Raw genomic sequence first — 13261 nt, 5'->3', positions numbered from 1 at the left:
TATATGGAGAAGGCGATGCTTTCTGTACCCGTGATCTGTATCTGAAGCACTTGTTGTAGAGTTTTCTCAAGTTTGCGCATCCACTATTGTTTGTGTTCAAGAAATTTCTTGTAAAATGTGAATACAAATAAAGATGTTAAAGGTTTTATGACATTCATTTTCATTTCTTTTTCTTTTTTCTTTTAGGTTTTATGACCTCAATTACACCCAAAAAACCTGAACTTTGAACATTCAGTGGATTTTCTGTGGTCTGAAGTTTTCTTTGGGGTTTTTTGGGCCTTTTGAGCTACAATGAAAACAGGCAACACAGTGAAACAGTGACATCTGCTGGCAAATCCCATTGACATATATGGGATTTGCAGTAAGTGATGTCACTTACTGCCGGCAAATCAGAGCACCTGTTTGAGCCAGAAAACCCCAGATCACAGAAAATCTACTGAATGTTAAAAGTTCATGTTTTTTGGGTGCAATTGAGATTAGAAAACCTAAAAAAAAACAATTCCAAAACCTTTTTTTTAATGTCACAATCCCTTTAAATGTGTGTGTGTCTGACTGTGTGTGTGACTGTGTGTGACTGTGTGTGTGTGTTGTCTGGCACAACACTCAGAACTGGGAGGAGGAGTGGGAGAAAATAGTGAAGATGGCGTCCCCCGTCTCCAGCAGCAACGGCCTCCAGTTTGACTCTCTGGAAGACATCCACATCTTCGTCCTCTCCAACATCCTCCGCAGGCCCATCATTGTTATTGCCGGTACGGTTAAAACCCATTCTGACCTGAGATCAGATTCATACGAGGTTTACACTGGTCTGATTAACCCATTCTGACCTGAGATCAGATTCTAAAAAAATGTCAGTCTTTCTTCGATTTTTCAAAAAATAGCAGACCTACAAGCTCGTATCGCGCCACTCGGTGGCGCGATATGAGCTTGTAGATCTGCTATTTTTCAATAGCTAAAGCACAACATGATGCTAACACCAAAATGGGTTCCCGTTCAGAATGGGTTAAAACCCATTCTGACCTGAGATCAGGTTCTAAAAAATGTCTTCTACATCCTGACAGTTTTCTGAAAAAAGCTATGTTTCTATGTCAGTCGCTCTTGGATTTTTCAAAAATAGCAGACCTACAAGCTCGTAGCACGCCACTCGGTGGCGCGCTATGAGCTTGTAGATCTGCTATTTTTCAATAGTTAAAGCATGACATGATGCCAACACCAAAACACGCCTATAGTCGTCAAACACTCACAAAGCTGCATTGAAACACAGGTTTTTTTAAATACATAATAATTCATACCATGTCGTATCACTGTCTCACTCGCCCCGAAAACATTACGAGAAGAATTGCCCAAGTGCATGCCATCTGCATTTCGCACGTGAAGTTGAGATCTGATCTCTGTTTATTACGGGATGTATTTTTAATGTTGGCTGTAAAAAGTATTCCGGCTAAATAATATCTTGTTACAATAAGATGCATGCTCATGCCAGGTGTGAGGAAGGGCCCCATGCATTGGGTTGTGTGTCATCGCTGAATTAGTCATTGTGTTGTATTTCACAGCATCCCCTCAAATCTGTTTTGGTTGGCACTTGTTTGGCTCTGTGAACTATAGATGAAAAGAAAATCCCCCTTAGCCCATTTTGGACTGAGGTCGATTAAAAAAAAGGCAAGGACCCCCAGAATTATCTCTAATTGGGCCACGGACCCCCATCTCAAAATATGTAGTTCCAGGGACCTCCCCAGAAGCAAATATATTAGTTAAAAATGTTCGCTCTGAAATATTATATTCAATGATTTGCGCCACATTTTAACGATTCTTCAAAAGTGGCGCGCTATGAGCTTGTAGATCTGCTATTTTTCAATAGCTAAATTATAACATAATGTTTAAAACACCAAAAGGGGTTCCCGCCCAAAATGGATGAAGCTAGATGAGATTGTTGGCTCTATGAGATTGTTCTGCAAAGATACAACAAGCTATAAAATGACCAGAAATATCAGAAACTAGAAAAAGTGCCCTTCTGGGCACAGGTCTCCACCAGGTTATCCACAGATCCGTGCAGTTAGAGGTAAAAACACTTTTGGGCCAGTTATAGCACCACCTTGAGGCTGAGTTGAAATTGTTCATGTGGCATTTCGTCCTCGGCCTAGTGGGAATGTGCGTGCACAATTTCAGGGAAATCACGCGATGTGTTCATGATTTGCAGCATTTTGTTTGAAACTGAGCACTCCTGTGAACTTTGGAAGCCAATCTTAACCAATCAGGATGGAGTGTGAGAAATCTGAAAGACCTGTTTCGTTGAATGGCTCTAGAGAGACTGTGTACTAATTTGCGTGATGTTTGGACAAAATCTGTAGGTGTACTGTGAAAAAACTTGTTTTGCACAAAGCGGCCTCCTGGTGGCGCTATAACAGGCCGTTCTGGAAAGTTTGGGGCAGAGGTTCATGGTTGGCATCCAGGGAGTGTGTGTGCAAAATTTGGCATCGACCGGGTTAACGGTGGCTGAGATTAGCTGGTCACGGACGGACGGACACACGGACACACGGACACACGGACGGACGGAGTGCAAAACATACTCTCCCCATGCCTTCGGCTGGTGGAGACAATCAATAGGTCTCAAATGGTATAGCCTGACATTTAAACACTTCCTCTTTTATTTTTCATACGACAGTCACTTTTCTCATTGAATTTGGAACCGTTTTTCACCCTAGTCTGGTGACAACTGACAAGTGTCTTTGGCAAGTAGAAATAAATAAATATTAAAATTCAACGCAAATGTCAATGTGGCCATTTATATTTTAGGCTGATGTCTGTGTCTGTACATTTAAAAACTATTTCAGCGTCACCTGGTGGTCACCAGTTTTGGCTTTGGTTGCCAATTAGCCCATTATAAAAAAAAATAAAGAAAATGTAATTCTATTATGCATGTAATGTGCATGTCATCACCTGTACACCAGATTAGAGGAATTTTCAAAATATGGATAAAAAAAAGGGAAAAAAAACCTCGTCTTATCGTCCACGGCAATCAGTGCACAATTGGATTCAACTCGTCTTAAAGGGATTGTGACATAAAAAAAAAGGTTTTGGAATTGTTCTTGTTTTTTTTAGGTTTTCTAATCTCAATTGCACCCAAAAAACATGAACTTTTAACATTCAGTAGATTTTCTGTGATCTGGGGTTTTCTGGCTCAAACAGGTGCTCTGATTTGCCGGCAGTAAGTGACATCACTTACTGCAAATCCCATATATGTCAATGGGATTTGCCAGCAGATGTCACTGTTTCACTGTGTTGCCTGTTTTCATTGTAGCTCAAAAGGCCCAAAAAACCCCAAAGAAAACTTCAGACCACAGAAAATCCACTGAATGTTCAAAGTTCAGGTTTTTTGGGTGTAATTGAGGTCATAAAACCTAAAGGAAAAAAGAAAAATAAATGAAAATGAATGTCATAAAACCTTTAACGTCTCTGGCACTTAAACTGTGTTTTAACAGACCAGGTGTTGAGGAGTATGAAGTCCGGTTCCTCCTTCTCTCCTCTGAATGTCGGTGGGATCTACCTGCCCCTCCACTGGCCGCCCGCAGAGTGCTACAAGTACCCCATAGTGCTGGGCTACGACTCGCAGCACTTTGCTCCGCTCATCACCATTAAAGACAGTGGACCAGGTAGGAAACAAACATCAGTGAGAGAGTTGCACCATGACTGTACCAAGACACATACTTAATTCCCACAGATTACAACCAACACACGGAGATTTTGAAAACATGACCAATGACAAAAAACTCCCATATCTGCTGGGCGAAGTACAGCAATGTGCAAACACGGCAGCAAGATTTGTGAGTCGCTGTGATAGGAGAAGGATATCAAATGGAACACAACCACCCTAAAGACTAATCATTGTGTATATTCCTGAACTATACCTGCATCGAGTGATCTTGGTACATAGAAGTTGATCTATTGAAGATTCTGACCTTCAAATGTACATAATTTTTGTTTTGATTGTATTGCTGTATTGTTGTATTGTTCTTTCTGCTTTGGCAATGTAAACGTATGTTTTATCACGCCAAATAAAGCCCTTTGAATTGAATTGAATTGAATTGACAGGGGGTGCACATAACTTAGTTTAGACTATATAGTCATTGGTTAGACATGGGTTAAGGTTATAGGTTTAGGTGTGCTGCCCCGGGGGAGGTTAGGTTTAGGTTTCTGGTTTAAGGACTTCAGTGTTTTGTACCAAACTATTCTATGAGTACCGAACAAAGAATGTTTGCTTTCGCCATCTTTGTTGAAGAAGAGTCTGGGCAATTAAGGTTTAGTCTTACTAGAAGTACTAAAAGTTTCTCAATCTTATATTTAGATTTAGTCTGGCTTAATCTAGTCACCTCTGAGGTAGGTGGAGGAGGTCAATGATTAAAGTGTGATTACCTTTGAGGGGGTTAAGTCCACCCATCAAGCTCAACCTCAGACCATCAGATCATGGTCTGATTTTGAATCTAAATGGCTTCGTGTTTCTGCTATTGTCCTGGCTCTGCTCTAATTGAGAGCCATTTAGGTTGTAGTTGTAGGACAAAATAATGACTAGTCTAAACCAAAAACGGTCTAAACTAAGTACTTCTGCAGCCCTCGAAATGAAGACATACATGTATAATAGAGTGGAAACAGATACCATAGTATTTTTTAGAACTCTGGAAAACATAGAGTAGCAGCATTTGAGGTGTTTCTTTGTTGTTCTTTTCCCCAGAGATCCGCGCGGTGCCGTTGATAAACCCCGGCCGGGGGGGCTTTGAGGAGCTGAAGGTCCATTTCCTGATGGAGAAGGAGACGCAGCAGAGAGACAGGCTGCTCAAAGACTACCTGCAGCTGATAGAGATCCCCGTCATAGGCCTGGGCCACGACGCCACGCGCATCATCAACGCCGCGCGGTACGGTCGTACGCCCCTCTGACCCTATATGAGTGAAGGAGTGTGGCCCACCGTGTCAATACGGTCCATTCTACAACAGGTCGTTTCGAGGAAGCAATACTGATTGGTTGAAACGGCTTCTAGCCGTGGATCAGACCAGCACCGTTCACCGCCTAATCAAAACAAAGAATTCAGCTGCTCTGTTTTCCCAGAGCGCTAGCAAACTCGGTGGCTAGGCTGGGCTAGTTTCTTGGGACGTTTGTGGTCGTAGTGACTACATCTGTCATTAAAATAAATAAAAATTCAGCGATTTTCTTAGTTTTAAGGGTAACTGTTGTAGAATTGCAATATTACACTTGAGTGATGCTTGCGGAACTCGACTTCGTCTCGTTCCTGCCCGCATCACTGTCGTGGCAATAATCACGTTAAACCACACCCTCTCGTGTAATATTGCTTAATTACACACTGTGGCTCAGTAATGAGCACGTTATTCCCACCCTGTACTTTTCAAGTGGTTTATGCAGGGACTCTCAATCAGTGACACAATAGCCATGTTGTGACCTAAACTGTTATAATAATGATAGACTTTATTTATATAGCAGCACCTTTTATGACATGAATGCAGCCCAAAGTGCTTTACAGAGCAATTAAAGAAAAGCTAAAACATAAACGTCATTAAAACAATAGTAAAAAGGAAAAAAAGCAAGAGTGAAGAAATAGGTCTTGAGCTGTGCTTTAAAGGACCACTTCACCACTTTTCACCTTCTCTTCCTATAATTGGTCCTAACTAATGTTCATGATGAAATACCACCATTTTTTCCTACTCAGTCTGTGTCTCATAGGAAGGCTGTGGGCAGTTCAGAACTTCAGAATCCCGTCCACCAGTGACATCATCGATGGTGAATCCAAGATAGAAACGGCAGGCTTTCTTTTCCTGAAAAGTTGCAATGCAAAAGTTCTCACGATAATAAAAATCTAAATATATTTTAAAACAAATCTGCCTAATGATGATGTCACTGGTGGACGGGTGTCCGAACTGCCCAAAGCCCTCCTATGAGACACAGACTGAGTAGGAAAAAATTGTGGTTTTTTATCATGAACATTAGTGTGGGCAATTATTTGTGCTGCCCCCCTCCCGACGAGAGTGCTGCTATCATGCAGATCGGCTATTTTCGCTGTTTGCGAGGACGCACTCACGGCCGCTCGTCATTACGTGGTGGAGCCGCAGCAGCGAGCCACACGCTCTGTGTGTGTGTGTGTGTGTGTGTGTGTGTGTGACAGTGTGTGTGTGTGTGTGTGTTGGGAGAGACGAGAGAGATTGATAAAGAGAGGGCGCTCTCTTCAGCGCTGCGCTAATCATGTTCAAGGCGGATATATATCGTGTTGAATTGCAGCCTTGTTAAAAGCACTCGGAGAAATGAATCAATTAGAAACAAATGGTCCGGATGTTCGCTCGAAAGTTCCTGCCGAAGTTCGAGTCCTAAAAACAGGGCTAGACAGGCCTTATATAAGACATTGATAACAGTTGAAATAATAAGGGACGAGTTGGAATTGTTCTAGATTTCTAGGTATTTTAACCCATTTTGGTGTTAGCACTATGTCATGCTTTAGCTATTGAAAAATAGCAGATCTACAAGCTCATAGCGCGCCACCGAGTGGCGCGCTATGAGCTTGTAGATCTGCTATTTTTGGAAAAATCAAAGAACGACTGACATAGAAACATTGCTTTTTCAGGTCAAAATGGGTTAAATTGTCTCTCTCTCTATCCCCCCATAGACTGGACGAGGGCAACCTCCCCGAGGACATGAACCTGATGGAGGACTACCTGCAGCTGGTCAACCACGAGTACCAGCGCTGGCAGGAGGACAAGGAGCAGGCGTGGGCCGCGCAGCCCCAGCAGCGGCCGCCGCCCTTCTCCGTCTCGCAGCTCTCGCTCATCGAGATCCGCTGCGCCACGCCGCGCTGCACCTTCTACGTCTCTGTGGACACGCAGCCCCACTGCCACGAGTGCTTCGAGAAGAGGCAGGAGGCCACGCCCACGCCCTGCACAGGCCCGGGGCTCCGGATAGTGGAGGCCAAGGGAGGGGGAGGCGGTGGGGTGCTGGTGGTGGGCACCATGTGCCAGACCACGGAGGCCAGCTCCTCCCGGGGGGGAGGAGGAGGAGGAGGAGGCCGGAGCGCCGGCAGCCCCCCGTCGTCGTCTTCCTCCTCCGGGGGGCCCCTGGGGGCCCCGCCGACGGCCCCCAGCCTGAGCCTGTACAGCGAGACCCACGCCATGAAGTGCAAGGCGCCCGGCTGCCTCTTCACCCTGAGCGTGGAGCACGACGGACTCTGCGAGCGGTGCTTCAACTCCAGGCAGCAGCAGGCCCGGCCGGGGGGGCACGGAGGAGGACCTCCTCCTCCTCCTGGGACTGGGACGACGGCCGCCGCCGCGGCGGGACCCCCGCCGGGCCCCAACGGCGGGGGGGGGGCACCACCCCCCGTGGCGGTGCTGGCGGCCCCCCACCCTGGCCAGGGCCCGGCAGGCTGGACCCAGTGGGGAGGAGGAGGGGGAGGGCGCGAGGCGGAGACGGAGCGCTGCAGCATGTGCAGGCAGGAGGCGTTTAGGATATTCAATGGCCTGTGCCCGCCCTGCATGCAGAGGCAGCAGCAGGCGCCGGAGAGGGGCGAGCCGCAGCAGAGCAACGCCGCGAGGACCGAGGCCTCGTCCTCCTCCTCGGCCTGGAACCAGACGAGAGACTCGGAGCAGCGGCCGGTCCTCACCGTGACCCCCGGGCACACTTCGGCCTGGCACGCGCCGCTGGCGCGGCCCTGCAAAAGGTCCGGCTGCCAGTTCTTCGGGACGCCGGAGAAGTTGGGATTCTGCACTATCTGCTACGTAGACTATCAAACCAACCACCGTAAGTCTCGGAAAAACAAAAACCTTTCCCCCCCCCGTTAAGTAACTTTTTTTAAATCTCAGATTCTTAGAAACCAGCCACACTTGCTGCACTCCTTCCTGTGGCCTTTCTCTTTTGACATCATGAATGTTTGGTTTCCCTTCCCTTCCCTTCCAGACCTGACCCCTCCTCCTCCCCCAGCCCCAGTCCAGAGCCGCCATGCCTCGGAGGCGGGGTTTCAGAACGCCATGAGGTGTCGGGGCTCCGGCTGCGGGGCCGTCGGCAAGGCCATGCTGGAAGGCTACTGCAACAAGTGCTACGTGAAGGAGCAAAGCACGCGGCTCAACCAGGCGGCGCATCGCACGCCTCACTCCCCTCCTCCTCCGGTTATGGTAGGTCTGCCGTTCCTTCTTACCTCCCCCCCCTATGCCCTCCTCTCCTCTCCTTTTGTCATCTTTTTGACATGACCCATGACCACTGGCCAAAGGGTGGCGCTATAGCACTATAGCTCATGAACCGTTTGACCGTTAGCAATGAAACATTGATACACATATGTGTCTCCTCATGCCGAACAACTTTCGTGCTCTGACTTTTGACCTCTGACCTTTAGTACACCCGCCATTTTTAATTATATGAAAAACTGTTAAAATCTATCTCCCAGGATTTTTGATCAAAATGCACGAACTTTGGACCTATACGGACAAAATAATCGTAGTAAAAAAAAATAAGTGAAAAAGTGAAAACGTTTTTATGAGCCAATAAAAATAGCTGTTTTGTGAAAATTCTTCTTCTGCCCCTAATGCAGTCATATGCTAATGTCACTTTACAAGTTTACAGTATAGTAGAGGGTCATGCCAAATAGCACTGAAAGCAGTCGTACTCCAATTGGCCAAAGGGGGGCGCTATAGATTTTGAACAGGCATAACTCATGCTTTGTTTGGCCAAAATTCATGTTTCCACATGTTCCTTGACTCATGGGGAACACATCTGTCACTTTGACGTAAGCTCCGCCCTCCGATTTTGAGTAGTTTGAAAAATGCTTATATCTGATTTTCTGCCTGGACTTTTGAGAGATTTGCGTGAAAAGTCCTACACACAATCTATGGAACATTATCTGAAATCCCGGTTGAAGAGAAGTTTGTACGTGAACACATGAACATCGAACACACTGTAGTAATGGACAATGATCCCAGAAACCAGGACACACGTCATTGTTATCAAAAACACTGATGAATGGTTTTGCTGTTTACAAAGAGGTAAAAGATTGTCTCTGTGTAGCTCAGTCAGTAGAGCTCTTGGCCTTGGACCACAAGGTTGTGTGTTCAAATCCGGGTACTGACAACTCTTATTATTATTATTATTATTATTTGTGCATATTGTTCTTATTGCGTATTGTCTTCGTTCTTGGTCCTGCCTTATCGCTGCTTGCAGCTATATTTCTTTCTTTCTTTCTTTCCTGCAACTACATTTTATCTCCCCGAAAGGACCTACAACAGGTCCTTCTGTAAGCTAACTCATTTCCTGGAAAAGTTCAGGTTGTCTAACCCCAACACCCCCCCCCCCCCCCTCTCTCTCTCTCTCTCCGTCTCAGCGGGACAGAGCGGCCAAGCCCAGATTGTCCCAGCAGTCCCAGCAGACCCAGCATTCCCAGCAGACCCAGCATTCCCAACAGACCCAGCATTCCCAACAGACCCAGCATTCCCAACAGACCCAACAGACCCAACAACAGACCCAACAGACCCAACAACAGACCCAACAACAGTCCCAACAGACCCAACAACAGTCCCAACAGACCCAGTGTCGGCGGAGTGGCTGCAGCAACGTGTCGCCGGGCTGCACGGACCTGTGCCCGGAGTGTCACACGCGAGGCCAGGGCAGGGAGGGGGGCGGGCGCCGGGCGCCGGCGCAGGCGCCCAAGGAGAAGGCCAGGCAGCGGTGCCGGACGCAGGGCTGCGACCACTACGCCAACGCGGACAAACAGGGCTACTGCAACGAGTGCGACCACTTCAAGCAGATCTACCGTGGGTGACACGCGGCCCACCGCGCCACGCGCGCCACGCAGACGACCGTGACAATGTTGCATCGCTAGCACGCTATAAGCGCGGATGCTCCTGCACCCTACCCCCCCCTTCCCATGCGCCGGGCGCCCCCCCACCCCCATGCCAGTCAATGCACCTCTGATCACTGACTTACTAACTAGCTAGTGACTAACTAGTAACCTTATGGCCTGAAAATGTAATCTCCTCCATGTAGAATGTGAAGACGCTGTGTGTGTACATGGGGAGAATGTGTGTGTGTGTGTGTGTGTGTGTGTGTGTGTGTGTGTGTGTGTGTGTGTGTGTGTGTGCGTGCGTGCGACCGTGCGTGTGCATTTGCAGTAGACTTGGCCTCCAGAATACCTCTTTGTGCAATTATCATCATCTGACCTGCGGTGTACAGTCACAGGGTGAGAGGTTTGGCTACGTGACAAAGCAACTGACTTAAACTCTTGTGTACAGTATGTATTTAGAGGTACGTAGCGGACCGTGCCGGACAAAATGATTGTATGTTGACATGAAAAGCATCTGACATTGCTTTCTAGACCACAGCCAAGGATTCTATACCCCCCTTTCTATCTGTCTGTCTGTCTGTCTGCCTGTCTGCCTACCGTACCTATCTATCCAATTGTCTGCCTGTCTAGCGTTCAGTCTGTAGCGTGAGGGACACAGAAGATGAATCTGGCCAAGCCCAACAGTAGACTAAGCACAGTGACAAAAACTGGACGACATGATTTTAATTTTAACCCATTTAGACCCGAAGTCGATTCTACAAAATGACAGTTTTCTGAAAAACCTATGTTTCTATGTCAGTCGTTCTCAAACTATTTCATGTCAAGGACATTATATGTAATTGGCCCGCCGACCCCCATCTGAAAATAATTATGTTGTTCCAGGACCCCCCCCCCCCCCCCCCCAGAACCAAAATTTTAGTTAAAAACATTGGCTCTGAAAGATTATATTCAAAGACTTGTGCCATATTTTTACGATTTTTCAAAAATAGCAGATCTACAAGCTCATAGCGCACCACCAAGTGGCGCGCTATGAGCATGTAGATCTGCTATTTTTCAATAGCTAAAGTATAACATAATGCTTAAAACGCCAACAGGGGTTAAACTGTAATGTCTGCCTGCCCCTGGGCTGATAAAAAAGATGGGATGCCCTACAGTCGCATCCAATTAGTTGGATACCTGAATCAGCCATTATTAATCTGTCCCAGAGAAAAGTATTTCAGATAATGTTTACAACCATTAGGCTTTAGTGCACCAAATTCAAACAATCAATTCAGTTGGACTATTTAAAAACAATAGTACAAGTAAATGGTAATTAAGTCTTGGGTTTTATTTAATGTCTTATTAAATTAATAAGGTAATGTAACTCAGCAAAGCTGAGTGTATATGTATAGGCTTACGGACCACGATTCAACATTTTCCAGTTCAATTCCCGAAACTCTTTTTCTATCCCAAATGCTTAAAAGAAAAATCTAAACCGAAGCAATATGGAAAGTGCAAAGAGACTGTGGTGTCTAGAATCAGCGTCAAACAGACAGGGCAGACTGCTGCTATAGTTCTGGTGCTACTGTACATACATGTACAGAAATACAAGCCTCTTCATTATTGTAGGCCAACGCAGTGGCGGTGTGTGAGCAAAGACATGTCAGAGAATACAGTAGAAACATAGGACTCCTCCGAGGGTCCCTCGCTTCCTCTTTCTTTCTCCCAACTCTCCCAGAAACAGAATATGTTGCCTTTGGTTGTTGTTTTCCTGTTCACTTAACTGTTGACCACTGAATCACCTACAGACACATACATTTACACTTGCATAGTGCATACAGACACCAACGCACACGCGCATGCGGGGGCACACACACACACACACACACACACACACACACACACACACACACACACACACACACACACACACATTGATCTTGTCGCTGTCAGGAGAGGATAACCGGAAGGGAGAAACAAAAATAACGATATGAACAACCTTGCCGCCATGCACATGCAAGCATGCACGCACATACATGGACACACCTCTGTACGATTGTAAACGCCCCACCCCAGCCCAACTGCAGCAGTGTGATTAGAAAGGTAAACGAATAAAAGCGAGGAACGCACCCTTTCCTTCAGCTATGGCCAATGCGACCGTTTTCAAAACGCTCAGACAGCAATCCCTCCTGTTGCCTGCTCTGGCTGACCTATGTCTTATCTGAATGTGTTTTTGTGCTGCTGCTGCTTCTTACGGCACAGTCTCGAGGCTGATCCTCGATCAGCTTTGCCTTCAAGTATATTGTTTGAAATCCTATGGAATCCCCCACAAAATGCTTTCTGAATACGGGACAGCATTGTAGGACCTTCGAACCCCGATGCCTCATCTCTAGTACACACACACACGGTAAAGTCCTCGGTGTTCATTTAACTCTGAGAGTTTACAAATGTATACCGTATAATGTATATTGTAGACTGTCAAGAGTTACAAATGAATACTGAGGATTTTGCTGTGCACATGCACACAGAGCACATGCACCACACGTCACGTGTCTGAAATGTGCCAAACTGACATTCCTGTTTTGTTTTGTTTTTTTTCAGTTTTTTTTTTTTCAGATTCTAATATATTTGAAATGGGTTTTTTTTTTTTCCTGCCAAAAACAACTGATATGTGCCATCATCTACCAAACGGTTGTCACCACCTTAAGAAATGGTCAGCCTGTACCATTCTAGAGAACTAACTGCTGTGTAGATAAGACATGGAGCCATAGATATACTACTATAGCCTGGTTTATATTTGGGTGCGTGCCTAAAATAGCTATAAATTAAGCTCACAATGCGCTGCATCATGATGCATTCTACAGCTTATACAGGTAGATGGGCTATTTATCGGTATGCAGGCTGGCACGCAACAAAGTATTAATCGGGCATATCTCTCTACACAACTTTAGGTAACACTTTAAAACCCATTTAGGCCTGACGTCGAAAAAAATAAAAAAAATCTTCTAAATCCTCCAGTTTTCTGAAAAAAATATTTTCAAAAATAGCAGACCTACAAGCTATATGAGCTTGTAGATCTGCTGTTTTTCAATAGCTAAATTATAACAATGTTTAAAACACCAAAAGGGGTTAAAACTTAAAACAGAGCCCTCAGTCTCAATGCCTTCCCATGCAGTGTATAATCCACCAAACGAGAGACAATTTCATCACAATTACAGACTAAGTTGTTCAAACAAAAGTACAGACATTTGTATCATCAAAAACAAAACCTAAATTAATTCATACATTTAAACTCAGTCCTTGTTCACGACAAGCGCTTTGTCGTAGACAGATGCCTATGTAGTAAAATGCTCAGTGTTTAAAGGTTGCAGACTGGACGTGTTTTGCGGAAAAACGCAGCAGTGTGCAGACATCTACTCCTATACTCTTGAGAATGCAACAACAACAAAAAAAATAAGCTTTACACTCAA

The 13261-nt window shown here is 45.7% G+C and overlaps 1 protein-coding gene and 1 long non-coding RNA gene across 2 annotated transcripts in view; one reads left to right on the top strand and one right to left on the bottom strand.

The window, feature by feature from the left end:
• tnfaip3 (tumor necrosis factor, alpha-induced protein 3) overlaps positions 1-10805 on the top strand; it is a 23067-nt gene extending 12262 nt beyond the window's left edge. The window contains exons 4-10 of the mRNA XM_083774750.1: positions 608-749; positions 3477-3647; positions 4724-4904; positions 6660-7783; positions 7940-8154; positions 9354-10687; positions 10718-10805. Coding sequence (XP_083630876.1) covers positions 608-749; positions 3477-3647; positions 4724-4904; positions 6660-7783; positions 7940-8154; positions 9354-9791 — 2271 coding nt within the window. The 3' untranslated portion in view covers positions 9792-10687; positions 10718-10805. The remainder of the gene's footprint in view (positions 1-607; positions 750-3476; positions 3648-4723; positions 4905-6659; positions 7784-7939; positions 8155-9353; positions 10688-10717) is intronic.
• Positions 1-13261, bottom strand: part of LOC310865945 — a 71503-nt gene that overhangs the window by 25129 nt on the left and 33113 nt on the right. The gene's annotated exons all lie outside the window — the stretch shown is intronic.

Source organism: Protomyctophum parallelum (genome assembly GCF_964188405.1).
Source record: "Protomyctophum parallelum genome assembly, chromosome: 10".
Lineage (NCBI taxonomy): Eukaryota > Metazoa > Chordata > Actinopteri > Myctophiformes > Myctophidae > Protomyctophum > Protomyctophum parallelum.
Note: the sequence above shows the minus strand (reverse complement) of the source record. Positions and strands in the feature narration are given on the sequence as shown.